General features: G+C 46.5%; 2 protein-coding genes across 6 annotated transcripts in view; one reads left to right on the forward strand and one right to left on the reverse strand.

Moving 5' to 3' along the window:
• STK32A (serine/threonine kinase 32A) overlaps nt 1-8417 on the forward strand; it is a 90558-nt gene extending 82141 nt beyond the window's left edge. For 3 of the 4 annotated variants that reach the window (XM_054036416.1, XM_054036417.1, XM_054036418.1), the window contains 3 exons: nt 617-745; nt 5492-5556; nt 6784-8417. In XM_054036416.1, coding sequence (XP_053892391.1) covers nt 617-745; nt 5492-5556; nt 6784-6877 — 288 coding nt within the window. In that variant the 3' untranslated portion in view covers nt 6878-8417. The remainder of the gene's footprint in view (nt 1-616; nt 746-5491; nt 5557-6783) is intronic. The other variant, XM_054036419.1, reaches the window with a different exon arrangement.
• Nucleotides 8418-14038: 5621 nt separating this feature from the next.
• DPYSL3 (dihydropyrimidinase like 3) overlaps nt 14039-18783 on the reverse strand; it is a 75201-nt gene continuing 70456 nt past the window's right edge. For both annotated transcript variants that reach the window (XM_054037893.1, XM_054037894.1), the window contains exons 10-14: nt 18576-18717; nt 17642-17812; nt 16494-16673; nt 15297-15459; nt 14039-14748 (exon numbers count right to left, since the gene is read on the reverse strand). In XM_054037893.1, coding sequence (XP_053893868.1) covers nt 14660-14748; nt 15297-15459; nt 16494-16673; nt 17642-17812; nt 18576-18717 — 745 coding nt within the window. In that variant the 3' untranslated portion in view covers nt 14039-14659. The remainder of the gene's footprint in view (nt 14749-15296; nt 15460-16493; nt 16674-17641; nt 17813-18575; nt 18718-18783) is intronic.

Raw genomic sequence — 18783 nt, forward strand, 5'->3', positions numbered from 1 at the left:
CTGTGTATTCAGAAGAAGTGCTCTAATGCACTTACAAGAAACCCTGTATTTTCAAATCTGTGTGCAGAGAATTCAGTGCTTGTAACTAACCCTATAATAACAAACTAGCATGCCTATCCAATGTGCTTAGGAGCAATCCTGCAGTAACAAACTGCTGTGAGCAACTGTGCTTGTGATCATTCTACAATTCAAAAAAACGTGCACAGCCCAGAACTCTCAGATAACCCTATGCGTATAACTTGGTTCTTGCCAGCCACTTTAGAATAGCCACTTATCCTGACAAATGACCCTTGATAACAAACCAATGCATATATACCTAAGGAAGAAAATCGTAATTATGGAAAGGAATACTCTAGATTTCTCTTTGCACATCCAAAGAATCAGTATAAACAACAATGAATAAATGAGAAAGTGATTTGAGAATGATGCAATGTACCTTGACAGTGTCCTTCTAACCGAGGGGAGTGATAAAATATGTAAAAGGTTCAGCAGGAGCTCTGGCTAGGTTATTGTTATTGGTTTATTCATTAGAGAGTTATTTCCCAGGTTCTTTCCTGTTTGTAAGAGCCTCTTCAAGGCAGGGTCGATTCTAAGGTGACCTTTCTCTCCCCTATAGAAAGGTAGACTGAATTGTGACCCAACCTTCGAACTTGAAGAAATGATCCTGGAGTCCAAACCTCTTCATAAGAAAAAGAAGCGCTTAGCTAAGAAGGAGAAAGATACCAACAAAAGCTATTCCTCACAGGTGAGAGAGAAAGAGAGGCTGGTACCTATAGTCTTGGAAATCCCTTTCTTTGCACAAAAATCCGCTTGATATTTCATATGGGTGCAGCAAAATGCAAACATGTAAATAGTCTGATTGTTGCTGTTGGGATGGCTTTGTTCACAAAACGTCTCTGTACTAGTGACAGAATATGTACCAGGGACAGCATGATATAGTAATATGAATATTAACTTGTGCATAAATCTCTTTCCAAATCTCTATCTTAATTATGTAATTTTGATGTTTCATAACATAGATTTTGCATTTAATTTCCTTTATAAAAAGTCAGAAAAGGGGGAAAAAGGAATTGCCTGTGGTGGCTAATGTTCGGATTTAAACAGTCTCAGACGGCTCTGAATTTCAGGGAATGGAGTACGGGAAGGACTAGTTTCTGACTTTGCTGCTGATAATGTTTTGCTGGAGATAATTTACTGCAAGACTGGGTCAGAGTGGTAGGAAATGGTGTCGCTTCAGTTTCTCACATCTGGGCACAAAGTCAGAAAGGTATTTTGCAAGCTTCTTCCAAGCAGCACTTCCAAGGTACCAGCAAACTCTTATGACTCCCCCACTATTCCAGACCTTGGCCTCTCTGCAGCCAACATGGCTCCATTATGCTAAGCTTGCAGCAGGATTTGCAATGTGGGCAAATCTTCATTATGGGCTAGGACAGGGGTAGGCAACCTATGGCACGCGTGCCAAAGGCGGCACACAAACTGATTTTCAGTGGTACTCACACTGCCTGGGTCCTGGCCACCGGTCCGGGGCGCTCTGCATTTTAATTTAATTTTAAATGAAGCTTCTTAAACATTTTAAAAACCTTATTTACTTTACATACAACAATAGTTTTGTTATATATTATAGACTTACAGAAAGACCCCTTCTAAAAACGTTAAAATGTATGACTGGCACGTGAAACCTTAAATTAGAGTGAATAAATGAAGACTCGGCACATCACTTCTGAAAGGTTGCCAACCCCTGGGCTAGGATCAGACCACCCACAACCTCATTTTCAATTGTGATCAAACTAAACCAGACGTTGAGTCTATGTCTCAGGAAGTGGAAAGCCAGTTTTTAAGGCACACAATGCACCACCCAGTTTATTTGTAAGATGCTGAAGGCCAATTTGAGGTAGGAGCCTGTCCTTCCTTTCAGTTCAGTCATCTAAAAGGTGAAGTGTTTCTAAGGCCATGTTTAGACTAGGAAAATCAGTTGTGTTTAAAACATGTTGGCAGGTCATGATAACATTAGGAGGGAGCCTAACGAAGCCCTAGAGTGAAATCCGGGCCCCACTGAAGTCAATGTCAAAACTCCCATCAACTTTTATGTGGCTGGAATTTCTCCCCTGCATAGATGCCATAGGGATTTGTTAAAGCTGAAGTCTCCCTTATCCCTCTTCTATGATAAAGATCTTCTGAGTAAATAGAATTGGATTCTTTAAAAATTAAGTTATTTTAAAGATCAGCTGAATCTCTGAGCATCTTAAATATTTTACCATGGCCTGGGATAAGAGCTCTTTCATTTACAAAACTGATCCTTTTTAATACTCCTCATCAGTGGAAGCAAAAGCAGCCTGATCCGCACTCCTTCTGAATCAGCTGTGCAGAGTGAATATTGCCAGCAGGTTGAGTGCAGCCAAGAGGCAGCAGAACCCTGTAGAATGTGTTGGGTTTTGTGGAAAAACCTAAGAATTTGGAAAGTTTATTCCAAAAACATGTTGTTACTTTTTAAGTAAAATTTCTCAAGAAACAAAATAAAACAGTGTTTTCTAAGGAGGTTGGTTTGACTGACAACCTATGGCATTAAACAGCAATGGTCTCCCTAGATGTGATAGTGGGTCATGCTTTGGTCTTCGCTGCACCCTTCCCCTCTCTTCTCATCTCTGGCACCCATCTCTTTCTTTGCTGTCAGGACTCTCTGCCTGCTTCTCCTCTCTTTGCCTGCATATCACCTCCCTGCTATAAAAGGCCTTCTTTCCTCCCTCCGAACCCGCTACCTGTTTCCTCCTTTTAAAGGTATAGGTTCCCCTGCACACACTTTCCCTTGCTGTAGGCCTCATTCTTTTAGTACCTTGAAAGGTAGGAGGTATGAGGTGGAAGGGTCTGCAGCGATCATTTTTTTGGCTCCCATTCCTTTTTGATGGGAGGACTTGAGATCACAGGTTGAGGAGGAATGTACTGTCTGGGCAGTTTTCTCAGAAGCATCTTTAAATAAATTTAGTTTATAGTAGTTCAAAACCTCGTGTGTGAGGTAAACATTACAATATTCTTCATGTAGACCAGGGATGAAAGTAAAATTGATCTCTTACTGGTACAGGGCTGGCTCTCCCCTCCCTCCTCTCCCCCCCCCCCCCCCCCCGAAGGGATGGGGCCTCAGGCAGAAGGGGCCGGGGCGGGAGCCAGCGTCCCCCAGCCAATCCATCTGCACTACCTGGCCCGTGCCGCCAGGGGCACCAGCTGTGATTTAAAGGGCCCAGAGCCCCATGCCCTTTCAAATCACCGGCCCCAGGGCAGCTGCTCCTTTTTGCCCCCCCTTCACCCCGGCTGGGGGGGGGCAAAAGGGGCAGTGACATTAAAGCGCTGCCGCGGCAGCGCTTTAAATTCAGTGATACGGGCTGGTACCGCCAGGCACATTTTACCAGTGCGCTGTACCACCTCGTACTGCCTTACTTTCACCCCTGATGTAGACCATGGCTATAGGATTTTCTAGGGCATTTTATGTCTGCTTTACTGGTTTTCTTTGTGCATTTAGGTCTGGAGTTTACTGACACTAGTATTCATTCAGGGAGACCCTCAGGGTTAAGTTCGTTGTCAGCAGGCAGTGAGAAAACCCGAGATATCTCAACTGTTCAAATCACTACCACTCTCCCTCTCTCTCTCTCTCTCTGTGTGTGTGTGTGTGTGTGTGTGAGAGAGAGAGAGAGAGAGAATGATGGCTCTGAGGACTGCAGCTGTATGAAGGAAGCAACAGCTGAGCATAATGCTCAGAGGAAATTAAAAGTGAAATGCAAGGTTATGAATTCTTGGGGTTGCATTAAACCAGAGCCTGTGTCATACATAGCAAGGAGAGGTGCACTGTTGCTCACGGCTTCGGGGAGTGCTAGAGCTGAGTCTCTTTAAGGAATCGTGTCAGTGTCTGACTTGTACAAATGGTTCAAAGAAGGCATTTGTCACTTTTTTCCTTTTACCATGCGCCGGTGACTGGAATGCAGGTGGTGTCTGGTGGCCCAGTGAAACGCTGTCTCTGAGGTGAATGAAGCAACCAAACTCCAGAGCTATCAGAACCGATCTTGCCAGTCAGAGTTAGGGCTCATAAATGTTTTATTTGCCTTCAGGCAGGTTTTTTTTCCCCCCTTTGTTTGTAGTCTGTGTGTGTGGCTGCTGATAGACAGTGATAGAATGGAGTAGGTGTGACATTGATCCTGGCCTGAGGCTTGCCCATCTCTTCCATCAAGCTTCACTGAGCCCAAATGAGGCAGGCTCTCGACAGAGCTCTGTCACCTGGCCACAGCAGAAGGAAATCTGGCTTTCCATACTAACGTTTTGCCATCCATCCTAGGTGCTGAAAGCACTTGACCAGCATTAATGAAACCTCCCAGCACTCCTGGGGAGTGGGTATCATTCTCCCCACTTTACAGATGGGGAAACCACAAGCCAGAGCTGGTAACAGAACAGTTTTGAAACAAGGCCTGCACATAACTAACTGCATGAATCTATTTCCATTGCTCCTTTTCCCTCACCTACCACTTGTAGCTCTCACGTGTTGTGCCCTGCCTACCCTTAAGCTGTCAGCTCTTCTGGGAGGGAAAAATGTCTCTCTGTGTATTTTGTAAGGGGCCTAATGCCCTGTGATTAAATGGCAATCACAATAATGCGAACCCCCTAATTCTGTGCTTTAGACACAAGACTGCTCCTCCTTCCATCTCTCTTTATCTAATGAAAGCGGAGAGAGAAGAAGGTAGGGCTTTCTGTACATTTTCAGCTCCCATGCCGCAAATTCTCTCTTTCAGACGAGAGGTAAAACAGAGGCCTCGCTCGCTTATCATTATGAAAGATACCAATGGCACAGTTGGTACTATTGAGGAATATCAACTGGTCTGTCTTGGGGAAATTCTAGTTTGGGGATTTAATCTTTTGCCAACTTCAAGTGCCTCCTGTAGAATCAACTGCTGAAATAGTTCTTCCCAACTTCCTGGCCAAAGCAGTTCTGTGGTTTTGCTTGTGCGGTTCAATCATGCACCTTATTTCCCTTCCCTAAAAGCGTGTGGGAGGTATTTCAGGAATGGATGGAGGGATCCCTCTATACATTCTGTAAGGCACTTTGGGTTCACCACAGCATTAACTTAAGCAATTTACACTTAACTTACTTCTTTTATATTTGCCTAGCACGAGTGAGAAGAGGCAGCCTGCACAATAATTCTCTCTAATACCCTGCATCCACATTGGCGCTGCTCTCACTCCTGTGTGGTGCTAAGACTTCTGGGGGCACATCCCATGCTTTGTATAGCTGCAGTAAACTGAGCTCTTCTATGAATCCTTTCTCAAAACTGAAGACCTTCTGTGATGGAATAAGCACTGTTGAATATAACACATTGCCCTGATTGCCATTCTTCTACCTGTAAGGGCATACCCATTTATGCCTAATGGATGGGAACACCTCAGATACTGTCCTGTGTCAGTTGTGAACTCTAACTGTCCTCACCTCTGTTTTTTCCCTATTTCAACATGGAAGGGCTGCCGTCTTCAGAAGCACCTGGAGTCACTGCAAAGGGACTTCATTGTTTTCAACAGAGAAAGGTAAGTAGTGACTTAGGAGAAGTGGACCACTCTGGCAGGTTTTTCAGTGTGTTGGTAAGACCTTCCACCTGACTAGCTCTCCATCTGTCCAAACCTCTATAGGGTTCTATTATATTTTTTAAAAAACAGTTGAAATAGCAGTGGAGAGGAGCAGATGTTAGTGAATGTTATTTAATCCAGTATCTGAAGGGGAATGGAGTGGCATTTTTACTCATGAGATAAAGGGTAAGGCCCACAGTACTGAAAACTGGAACCCATACTGCCTTAAATTCCTAATGAATTTGGATAAACTATTGTCAGAGATTGCATGGGATGTTCCCTGATGTTTTTAATGGAATTTATTCTGCATCCATTTATGTTGAATCATATAAACCTCTCCAAACAGGGGACAGGCTGAGGAGTAGATAGACAGTAAATCAATTAAAGAAAACCAAATACCCAGAAGTGTGCTCCAGCTTCATAAACCCCAAAGTGGAGACTGCCTCCCAGTTCTATGCATTAGCCACAGAACAGAGCAGGACCAGTTCTACCACATCTAACCGAATCTCTGCCGTTACAAGTAACCCCTCATCGTCTGTTACAGAGCTGAACCTTGAGCCTAGTTAGTATATCTTAAATGAACAAGATATGAAGTTGGAATAAATTCCATTGAAATGCTCTGAACATTAGATGAAATTAACATACCAATCCTATGATATTCCATGCAAATTCACATGATTTTAAGGGTACATGCCTGTAACACTTGCTCATACAAGTAGTACCCCTGGAAATCAGAGTCTACTTCTGTAAGTAAGTATTGTTCATGTGAGCAGGGATTGCTGGAGTGGGCCCAAAGTTTGTAATGATCCCCCTGAAGTAGAGCCTCCTTTTCGGGGGACGAAAAGAGCACTAATTGTGAAATTGCCAGACTTAGGCCACCCAGGAATAGGGGAGAGAATATGTTAGGGTGTACTCAGAAAATGGGTGGGGAAGAGTGCTGATAAGGGTGTGCTCAAGACAAGGGCTCAGCAGGCATGGCTGTTGCACTGTGCTAGCAGAAATAATGTAGCTAGCCGAAATGCTGTAGCACTCACTAGAGGAGAAATCGGCTGAAATCAAGCTTATGTATGGATTAAGAATTGACTGGTAAAATACACAGCGAGCTGGCGGTGAAACAGGCATACGCTGCTGCCTCATGCTGGCTTTCTCCCTTGGGTTTTGACTCTTCATTTTTTTCTTTTTTTTAAGGATGAGGAGACACCACAATGAAATCCAAGAGAATATAACACTGGCACAAACCAAAGACCCAGAAGAAGAAGACAGCCAGAACAACAACCTCTGAGCTCACTTAGCCTCTGCCCTGGTGTGTTCCCCAAGGGTTCATTGCACACCTACACATGTTCGTGGAGCTCGGTGAATAGAATTACCCACTGATAAAAGGACAATGCACATACCCCAGCACGGGGCGTCTAAGCCAGAAATTTGTGCACCTTTCTTTTCCTCCTTCCACCCTAGGTCAGGTGAATACAGGGGACCAGGGAGAGGTCTTTAGTACTGCCCCTGCAAATTAACAAGAGTCAGAGCCTCCTTCTCTGCCGGAGATGGTTGCAGGAATTCGACCACAAGAAGATGTCTCTTTTTCAGACGAGACCCTGAGTGCAGGAAGGAGGAGCTTATCCTTGTGGAGCAGGATGCCTGCTGGCACAACATTTGGGTATTGAGGTCCTAGTGTAAAGCTGGGCTAGAGATCAGTTGATTGCCAGTGGGAAGCAACAGAAGGGTATTTAATGCATAATTAGATCTGTCACATAGAATCAATATTAGAGATGAGCCAGCAGCAGAATCACAGACCCAAACTTTTTGGAAGTTTGGATTTTGACATGAGCCTCATAGCTTAGACTCATCTCTAATTGTTAGAGGCAGAAGGGGCTGCTCTCAGCTGCCAGGCAGAAGACAGGATCTTTGCTTCCAGCAGGATCTCTTTCTAATATTTCTTTAGTCTATGGTAGGGAAATGATCTAGTTCCTCAATATGGGGAAAAGGCAGTAATGGTTTCTTATGTTTGTTTTGCTGTTTCTGAGTGATGAAATTCCCTAGCTTCCCTGACCTTATGCTATTGGGCAGGGCTGGCTCAGCAATGGCTAAGAACATGTGAACAATGGGGACTGGTAGGGAAACCTACTCATTTGGGTCAGAAAAGGAAGAGGTAGTAGCTCTGTATTGCTGGATAACACGCTAGGGTGGATGCTTCACTAGCACATACTACAGCCTAAGTTCACCACTGGCATAAGCAGATGCAACTCCATTGAGTCCAATGAGGTTGTGGCCCTTTACACCAGAGGTAAATTTGGTTATGCATCTTTAAGTGTGATAGAATGTCAACTTTGTAGTCTCAATTTCCCTTTCACTAAGATGTTAGACATGAACATTATGGACCAAATTCAACCCTGGTCTAAGCAGCCACAATGCCCAACGGTAACTGCACCAACTTGCACCAAGACTGAAATTGGCCAAAGCACCTGGTTTATAGTGATGCTGTGAATGATGCTATCTGTTAAAGCATTAGGGCCCTGAGTTCTCACCTTCTTGTTTTGCTTCTGTCTTACTCTCACTGTGTGTTAAACTGTCTCCCATCTGCCCAAAGCTGTTCTTGGTATCCCCCTGCGACTTCCTTTCTCTCCCTGTCTGAATCTGATCAAGTAGAAGTCTGAATAAAAACAAGGTATGAGACTCCTTCCCAGACAATTAAAAGCCAGTGTTGTTTCTGAGGTCACTTGCATTTCAAGCCAAAGTGTGAGTTTCCACTGTTCTGAGCCAACCGGGATCTCCTTGACTTTTATTTTAAATGTGCTTTTCTCCTTCGCGAAGCTGTTTTAAAAATTCTTCAGGAACAGCATCTGCACACTGGAAGCAGGTCTTGGTTCCATTCTCTGATACATTCAGAAAACTCGGGAAAAGAGCCATCCTTGCTTTACACGTTAAGACCACCTGGGGCAGGATGGGTGCCTTCTTACAGATGCAAATGGTTTATTAGTATTATGAGCAAGCCATATTCTGTTGATTAAACAGTGGCTATGTTTGGTTTTGGAGAATGCAGTTTATCCTTATGCATTAGCAAGCAGCTGCCCCCAAGGAGGGCTCAGAGGCCCTCTCCAGGCCCTGTGAGCATGCTTGAAGCTGAGTTGAGGTAGCTGTCAACAGAGCGAGCAAATAGAAAATAAAGCCCTTGTCTCAGTCCTGCATGGAGCCTGGGGTCTCAGCACCAGGAGTGGCTGATCCACTATTCCTTTTTAAAAATGTTAGTCTCTCGAAATAAAATAGTCCCAGGTAGGTGGCAGTGATTCAGCTCTGCTTTGCTTTGAGGATCAGCAAAGGACTAGAAGCCAGTAGCTCACTCGGGCTGCAGCACGGCTCTAGGAATAGACTACTTTGTGAGATACCTTTCACCCGCAGCTCTCCCGTAGCCGCAACCGGCTGGGGGGGCTGCTGGGCTCTAGGGAGAGTGATCAGTCTATGCAGCATTAGAAGTAGCAGCAGTTATGGCACCAGTGCACAATCCCTTTCTGAGAAGGTTGGACCCCCAAACCCAAACTCCAGATCTGAATGTCCCTGAACTGTGGGTGTGCCTGGAATCTGAATGCAGCACCGTAGCCTGAAGTTAGTCCCTATCTTTGTAACGGGAACTTTATGGGGAGGAATGAAACACTGATCTGAATGCTGAGGCTTGAGCACATCACTGCTTTTAGCAGACAGAATCTCATATCGGAAGGATCTAGTGGGAATGGCCCCATCCTCACAGCAGGGTGTTTTGAGTTTGCTTTATTTCCCCCTATTTCATAAATCTACTAAGAGAAGCCCAACCCCACTATGCACTAGCCATGGCCCTCTTTCCTTCACAAGAAGTTGGATACCATTCAAGATGTATCATCGCCGAATGATTGAAAACAGCCAGTGGTATGAATTGAAGTCAAATGAAGCTAGCTGTTTCCCTTCCGCTCTCTCAAATGGTCACCCCATGCTCTCTCTGAGGTGGTAAAGTCACCTTCTCCAAATTCCCTACCCCCTTCCCCGTGGAGTCATCTTCAACGTTGATCCAATGAAAGCAGGATGGAAAAGACCAACAGAAAACCTAAAACACGATGGCTGGATGGCATCAATAGACACCTGTCCCTCACAGGCATCCTACCCCCTGACATGCTCAGACACAGCATTGGATTTTCAATCCAGTCCTTACTTTGACCCAATTTGGATTGATTGATGGAATTACAGGGGGATCAAGTGACCCTCACCACTACCACTACACTATCAATTAAAACTCACAACAGTCCTGGCTCCCAGTCTGTTGCTCTGAGCAATCTCAGTACTAGTACTTAGTGCTTACCTTAAAGTGCTGTACAAGCATTAAGTAATGAATCCTTACAACACCCCATACAGAGGTCCTGACACCCTTTTACAGATAGGGAAACTGAAGCAAAGTAAGGCTTGGAGTGCTGACCTTTTGCTTATAGGCACTGGCTGGGGCTTCAGGAGCTCCCGGTTCAGTTCCTGGCTCTCCCAAACTTCCAGTGTGACCTAGCTCAAACTGCTTCATTTCTCAGTGGATCAGTTAGTCATCTGTAAAACAGGGATACACCTACCTCAGAGGGGTGTAGTGAGGCTAAAATGGACTCTTGGCGAAGTACTCAGATACTATGCTAATAGGTGCCCATATAAGGACCTAGTTGAAATGCCCCAGGAAGACTGAGAGCTAGGACTCGAACGCTAGTATGCCTAGCTGCTTGTTTTATGTAGCGCCCTGGTATTCCAAGCCTTCTTGCTACAGACCCACTGCCTCACCCTGCTACCAAACACAGGTCAGAGTTTGTGCTTACGCCCACCCCCACTATTTTGTCAAATCTGTTTTTTGACAGTGGGAGCCTGCTAACAGAGGAGAATATTCTAAATGCCCCCATAGCTGAGCACTCTAAGTACTTTTGGACAGAACAAGCATGCATTGATTCAGCCCGCAGCTGTCAAAAGCCCCATGCAACCTGAGTGATAGGAATAAATGTCTCTCTCAACCCAGATGCCCACTTTTTATCCCTGACCGTGGGATCAGCTTGAGTTTGATCTCATCGCTGAAAGGAATGCTTAGTTCTCACACAATTGGCTGCATTCATCTCTTTCACCTACAGGTGTTAGCCCCAACCAGAGCTAATACTATTACTGGTCACTGCTCTGGCACCGGAAAGGAGCTGCTTTGTTTTGCAATGGGCCATGCACATCGATGATGCTAATAATTAAATCCTAATCCCAGCGTTCCTGCAATCTCTGGTGCGGTTTTATTTGAGTAAATTAGTCTGTCATGAATGATTTCTGCCTTCAGCACATAGTATAAGCTGTGTAGGTATTTTTACCACCTGTGTCACAACAGTATTTGAGCAGCATACTAAATACCAACAAGAGCTTCCCTTCACCCACTGATTCCAAGACATGAAGTGGAAGGAGTTTTTCCCCCCTGTTGTAATGTATTATAAAATTCCATGAAGTCTTTGACCTGTGGGCATGTTTCACATTTCATGGCGACTTTGCTCGTGACCATTCCGAGTTCCACAGTCAGTGGCCCAATCCCAAGAAAGCATTGCTCTCCTCATATTAGTTCCATTGTTTCTGCTGAGGGCAGGTCATCCTTTCAGAAGTAAGGAAGGATCTCGGAGTTCCTCGGGCCCTACCCCAGTGGCCTTTGTCCAGGATAAGGAAGGAGTGTGAAGGGAGCCAGCATGGAGTCTGAAATACATGTAGATACAGTAGGTGCATTGCGGAGGTCTTGTCAGCCTTTTAGAACTACAGCGTCTACCCTCATTCTAGATGAGGCTCCTGGATTTTGCACTGAGAGGGTTGGGATCCATCTCGCCCATCTACACATCCTAATCAGCTAGCTGACTCCCACTCCTCAAACTGGCCTGCAGGCTTTCTGTTGACCAATGAAAAGACCAGCAGAGGGATCTGCAGACAGCAACCCTGAAGCACTGTGCACCCTGTGTGGACATTAACGAAACCAGGCAGCTCCCATGAGCTGAAAAATCTAATTACAGCTTGAATTTAGAGTGGAAAGCTCACTCAACAAGTAATTTGATATAGCATCTAATTCACTTTAGATGCAAGGGGCAGACAAGCACACGTTAAAGGTAACTTGCCATTTTCTTCAGCTCTGTGGATGCTGGCACATTTGCAACTATCAGCCAAATGAAGAATTAAGACAACTTTTATACATGGTCTCCAAAAAGGACAACTGTGTGAACAGCTGCAGAGCCTCAAGGCGGATGAGAGAGATCATTTCACTGATGATTTGTCCATCCCTCTGGGCCATCCACCTTTTCCTTTTCTTCCAGAAGAGCCCAGTTTCTGTTAGTACTAAGAAAATCTCAATGATATTTTTCTCTACACATCCTAAGAAAACCCCCAAACAAACCCTTGAAGGTTTTACATTTTGACTCAACGCCTGAGCCACTTCAATAGCTACTGTCACTTACATAATGGAGAGCTGAAAGTTTTACAAAGTTGCCAGCTTTCTCAATATTTTTTTTAAAGACCCAGCTGTTGAAATCATGTGAATACACAACACTGTCAGTTTTCATTTAAAAATAAATACAATTTCTAGCCCTTAGAGCTGTGGAGGAAAGCTTGAAAACAAAGCAGGTGCCACCAGAAACCATAAAACAAACAAGAACCAATTAAAAAAAAAAAAAGTCAATCTCGTAATTTTGGGGGGCCTGATTCATGATTTTGGAATTCTTATGGTTGGAAATACTGCATTGCTCATAATTTTCCCCGGACTCTTTATAATTAAGATGACAGAGTTTATTATGAGAGCGAAATGGGAACTGAAACTTTCATTGCCCCAAACAGTAGCAGTTAAGTTTTCCAAGTGAGTCCCTGATTTTGAATGTCTCAGTTCTTGTTGCCCAATGTGAAACATGGTAGCCAGGACCTGGCTTTTTAGAAGTGTTGTGTATCTATATATAGCGCCCATTGATTCCAACTGGAGCTGTAGGGGCTCAGTCATCTGAAATATCAAGCCCACAATGTTTAAAGTTGAGCACCCAAAACCAAAGAACTCCGTCAGTCAGTGGTCATTTTTGAAAATTTGAGCCTAGAAATGTATCCAAGTTGAGTTGATTCTTCTTTCTCCTGGCAGGGTTACCAGGCAGTGGGAGAGGTCTAACCTCCTGCTACTGACCCAGCTCTGCAGTGGGATGGTGGAGACAGGCTGGCAAACACAACGTTTTAACTTAGTCCATTTTGAGTGTTTGCAATAAGTGTCAGCTTGGCAGCCCTGGAGGTAGAGATTGAAGTCATCTGTTTATCCCTGGCTTGGGCAGTAGCAAGACAGGCTTCTCCCACATCTCACTACCAACCCTGTTCTGGAGGGGCCACTTCTAAACAAGACGGGATAGTTCAGGGTTCAAATCCATTTGGTTTCTGGCCTCTCTGAGACTGCCAAGAAATGGATCTCATTGTGATATATTTAAAAAACCTGAACCCATCACTTTTCGGGGTCACTCTCCATTGGATTTCTCGCCCCCTTCCAAATATAGGAAAGCAGCTGAGGAGTTAAGTAACCTGCAGCTCTTCATTTCTGATGTCCCAGCACCACCTTGTGGGGACAAGTTAGTATTGAAAATATAAAAAACAATCCAGACTCCAACGAGCAACTGCTGAACTTGAATTAACATGCAAACTAGATACAGTACCATTAATTTAGGCTTGAATAGAGACTGGGAATGGCTGAGTCGTTACACACATTGAATCTATTTCCCCATGTTAAGTATCCTCACACCTCTTGTCAACTGTCTGAAATGGGCCATCTTGATTATCACTACAAAAGTTTTTTTCTCCTGCTGATAATTGCTCATCTTAATTCATGAGTCTCTTAGAGTTGATATGGCTACTTCCACCTTTTCATGTTCTGTGTGTATATATATCTCCTTACTATATGTTCCCTTCTGTGCATCTGAAGAAGTGGGCTGTAGCCCACGAAAGCTTGTGCTCAAATAAATGTGTTAGTCTCTAAGGTGCCACAAGTACTCCTGTTCAATCCACCTGCTAACATTCAGTAGGATCCAGGAGCTTCTTGTGATAGTGCCTGTTTGCTGAAGAGGGCGGAAGGAGGCACTGGCCATGTCTCAGGCGCCCTGCTGTGAAAGGGGCAGCATTAAGGTCACTTGCAATGAGCATCTTCCTGTAGTGCATATAAATGTGTCTAACGTGTCAGGCAGGGTTCATGGCAAACTCTTCAAAAGGAGACAGGAACATCAATGCTGGGTCTTAAGAGAGTAAAGTGGGAGCAGGGAGAGGACCAAACAAGGATAAGGCTGTCTCAGGAGGCGCTAGAGTATTGGCAGGGACTTTTCCACAACCCCCTCACTTCCCAATTCCTACGCACACACCCCATGGGAATCGGGGGCCAACAGAGAGTTTCCCCTTTTATGGTCGTGGAGAAAAAACAAACTGGTGCAGCGAATTGTTTGGAAGGAACAGTTGCTTTCTGTTTTTTAATAAAATGTACAAAGTAATAACGTCTTACATGAGGCGATACAACAGAGCTGTTACAGAGATGACTCTGAGCTTCCCGATGGGCCTCACAACACAAGACGGAGGCAGCCATGTCTGACCAGCATTGAGTGGAAACAGATGAACATTGACACAACACACAGACCCACCTTACCCCTATCCACCTCCCACGATCCCTCCCCACAACCCTTCCACCCCACCCTCCCGCCGATTCCTTCTGAATAACCTGCCTAGCTAGTTCGTTCATGCCACGGTCATCCCAGCTTTCTCCGCCCCCTCCTTACGATGCGGCATCACACAAGCACTCAACACGTATATTACAGACTCTTAACTTAGTGACCTGTCAGATCTGCATGCATGTAAAAATTAAAAAGAAAAAAATTAAGGCTATGCATAAACAGAAACCAAAGCAATATTTTTAAAGCTAGGTAGCAAATAGCGTTTGTGAAACATAAGGCTTGAGGCTTATTGATTCTTCAGCTCTGAACGGTTTTAAATTGCTTTTCCTTCTTAAATACCAATGTACCATTTTCCCCCTTGAATATTGGTGTTTCCTTCCCCGCTTGGGTGCTTAACTCAGGGAGGTTATATTGGAGCGGCCTCCAGGGGGCGCTACAATGCGCTTGCTTGCTGAACGAACACCTTCGTCGACCTGGGTACCTGAAATTAGGACATGACCAGAAACAAAGGGAGGGGAGAAAGGGAAATTAGAGGGTTGTGGCTCACAGGCCAACCAGTCAGGAGGCCTGTGGTCTCTGAGAAGGTCCCTACATGCCTCACTGGGGGCAGATTACTCTTAAGAGACCTACCCTCTTCCCTGTTTCTCCTTTCACTCCAATAGTACCTCAGTGCCCCCAGGCAGCCCGCAGCTGCACTGACCTCTCTGTGGAGCCTCCCCACTGGAGCTGCGCTGTCAGGGAGTGAGGGACTAGGAGGCAGTAGAGGGGCTCTGGCATTTAATCCCCTTTTAAGTCTGCAGGGGAAAAGTGGCTTGGGCAAGCTCCAGCCATCCCCCATTTAGGGGCCCCTCCGTGCAGCAAGCCCCACAGACTGGCAAGGGCAGCTCTCCTCAAGTCATCACCACAACCATTTGTACAAAATCTAACCCCAGTCCCACCCTGTGCCCAGCCCTCTGGGACCTGGTGTCACTGGGTTCTTCGGTCCATGGGTACGCAGCACTTTACCGCGCAGAGACGGCTCACACTCACCTGACAGGCTGAATCCAGATTGATGGAGATTCCTGACGGGAGGCGTCTGCCGGGTGGGGGATCCCCTGGTAGACCCTGCAGGAGTACCACCTTTAGGCGTGGCTGTCAAATCGAACACGGGCCCGTCATACATTCCTCTGGGCACGGCGTGCATCTCGGCCATCTGTTGTCAGAGAGAGGGCACGGGAAGCAATGATGCTGCTTCTCTTAGTTACTGAGAACACTGGCACTGGGAAACCGGGATTCCCTGAACAGCGCAGGGAGCCCCTCCATCCTCCAGCCCTCATCTGAATCAAGGCCACCATGCCCGCTGCTGCTGTCTGCAATGCTCTCACCCACCTCACAGGGCTTGCCGTGCACCAGACCTCCCCAGCACAGATGCCCACGTTCCTGCTCCCTCACAGACTTCCAGTGTGACCTGGGGCAAATCCCTTAGCCTCAGTTCCATGCCTCAGTTCCCATCTGTAAAAGAGCCCTAAGCCCAGCGCAACAGGCGAATCCTTTACTGTGGATTACTGCCCCCCCTGATGGGGAGAAAGTCCACTCCCCAGCAGGGCTGGCGCTTCCACTAGGCGGTCACCTAGGGCAGCAGGATTTGGGGGGCGGCATTTTGCCACCCTCGGCGAAAATTCGGCGGCGGGGGGTCCTTCCACTCTGGGTCTTCGGCGGTGGGTCCTTCACTCGCTCCGGGACCCGCCGCCGAAGTGCCCCGAAGACGCGGAGCGGAAGGACCCCGCCGCCGAATGCTCAGAGGAGGAGCGCTGCCGCCTAGGGCAGCAAAAACCCTGGCGCCACTCCTGCTCCTCAGCCTCATAGCCTCTGCTTTCTTCAGTTCCCTCCAGACTGGCCATCCCACCATTTACAGCAACATGTGCAAACAGCCCAACATCCTACCTCTGCTGGTGGCATATACTCTACACCCTTTGATGAGGCACCAGGGCCCAGTTGGGTGCCTAGCTCCCATTGATTTCTCATTTGAAACACACTAATCGGGCAGCACTCAAGGGGCACAGTGACCTAAGCAGGAGAGTCCACTACTGCGGAAGAGAGCGACTCAGACATGTAGCTCCATTGGCGGTACCATTACAGCGATGGGAGTACAGCATGTGCACACGCTAAGCCCCTAAGGCAGCTGCAGTGTTTTCCCACACCTACGGGACTCGTTCTCCTGTGTTCCGGGTCTCCTCAACTCCTTACCTTCCTCCTGGCTTTAATGCGCTTGTAGACATAGTCTGGGAAAGGACTGCAGGGAATGAAGCGCCCAGCTCCCTGTGTCACATGCAGGTTGCCATCCTCCAGCATGATCTTCCCCTGGCAGATGACGACCAGCGGAGCCCCACGCAACTCCATTCCTTCAAAGATGTTGTATTCAGCTGCCTGCAGCACACGGGGAGGGGCAACAGGAGCATGAACCCAGGCGTTCTGAACCAGAGCCTGGCCAACTGAGATGATGTCCAGACTCTGTTACTAACCAATACCCACTCTGTGTACGGCCAAAGACTGGAATAGCAGGGGGTGCGAACAAGAACTGTGGCTAAGCACTAGAGCTCAGAATTGGCATCTTCCCCTTTTATTCAGGTGAGCACAGAGGTGCACAGTAGAGCCATGTGGGCCTGGAATAGTAACTAGGGGAGTTGTAGGTCAGGACAGAGGGGCGTTCGATGCTGTATTCAGGCTCAGAACTAAAAGAGCAAGAGGTGGTGCCACTCAGCATTCAGGACAAGCACAGCCCATCTCCTAGAGCCAGGGGCTGAGTGGTCTAACTCTGCAATCCATAGATTCATAGAGTCTAGGACTGGAAGGGACCTCGAGAGGTCATCAAGTCCAGTCCCCTGCCCGCATGGCAGGACCAAATACCGTCTAGACCATCCCTGATAGACATTTATCTAACCTACTCTTAAATATCTCTAGAGATGGAGATTCCACAACCTCCCTAGGCAATTTATTCCAGTGTTTAACCACCCTGACAGTTAGGAACTTTTTCCTAATGTCCAACCTAGACCTCCCTTGCTGCAGTTTAAACCCATTGCTTCTGGTTCTATCCTTAGAGGCTAAGGTGAACAAGTTTTCTCCCTCCTCCTTATGACACCCTTTTAAATACCTGAAAACTGCTATCATGTCCCCTCTCAGTCTTCTCTTTTCCAAACTAAACAAACCCAATTCTTTCAGCCTTCCTTCATAGGTCATGTTCTCAAGACCTTTAATCATTCTTGTTGCTCTTCTCTGGACCGAGTTACTTTCTTACATCCAAGTCTCCTACTTGGCAGTACAGAGCAGCTAACCTATCATGCCTGCCAGTTACGCCAACCACCTCCCAACACTCCCTAGGCCAGCAGCTGACTTACCGACTGGTGGCTTTTAGCTGAGACAATCTTCACTGCATCAGGATCCCATATGACCAGGTCGCTGTCCGACCCCACCGCTATTCTCCCTTTCCGTGGATACATGTTGAAGATTTTGGCAGCATTGGTGCTGGTCACTGCCACAAACTGGTTTTCGTCCATCTTCCCCGTGGCCTGTTCAGATATAAAACGGGTGGGTCTTCAACCTAATTGCATTCATAGCTCCACAGTTCAGTAGGATCTCATGGGGAGGGAGAGGATGGTATCCAAGGAAACAGTATACCCCTTGTGTGAGCTGTGAGAACAGAAATTTAACAAGCCCAGACTAAAATGCCCACTTCCCTTTAAAGCCAGTAGGATCGACTCAGGGTCAGCCAGTGAATATGAAGGGGAAAACCCACCCACTGGAATTTGTTTAGAAAGGAAAATCTCTGCATTAAAAATTACCTGGCTTTTGAAAACTGATATAAGGGGAACTAGAGTCTAGCAAGCCTTGGGTATGTTTCCCTTACACAGATAACAGTAATACCCAGCTCTTATACAGAGCTTTTTATCAGACACTCTCAAAGCCCTTTAGAAAGGAGGTCGGTAGCATTATATCCATTTTACAGATGGGGAAAACTGAGGTGCAGTGCCTTGACCAAAGTCAGCCAGCAGGCCACTAACCAAGACAGAACTAGAACCCAGCTCTCCTTGATCCTAGTCCAGTGCTCTATCCATTAGATCACACCACCTCTCAGCAGCGCTGCATGCTTCAAAGGTCCTGGATTCTCACCCTGAATGTGCTCCACTCCCCCCACAATGCCCTCTCTCATTCCTGCCTGCTTGGCTTATGTAAACCTGCCACTGAGAAAGATGTCACCACGGGCAGGACCATGCCCCCTCCTCTGGGGAACCTGGATGAGTTACCCTTCCCTGACCCCAATCCGTTTCTTACCACTGCTTTGTCCCAGATGACGGACATCCGCTCCTCGATGCCATTGGTCCCTTCCGGGATTCCTGTGAAGTTGTCCTTCCCAATCGCCTTCTGTGCAGTGCTGAATGTGCAGTGAGCACTCCCCGAAAGCTGCAGGTCGCCACTGGTCGGGTGGGGACAAAAGGGTTAATGTAAGACATTTTGTTGGCCTCAGGCACGATCTGCTCCA

Source organism: Malaclemys terrapin, chromosome 8, assembly GCF_027887155.1.
Source record: "Malaclemys terrapin pileata isolate rMalTer1 chromosome 8, rMalTer1.hap1, whole genome shotgun sequence".
Lineage (NCBI taxonomy): Eukaryota > Metazoa > Chordata > Testudines > Emydidae > Malaclemys > Malaclemys terrapin.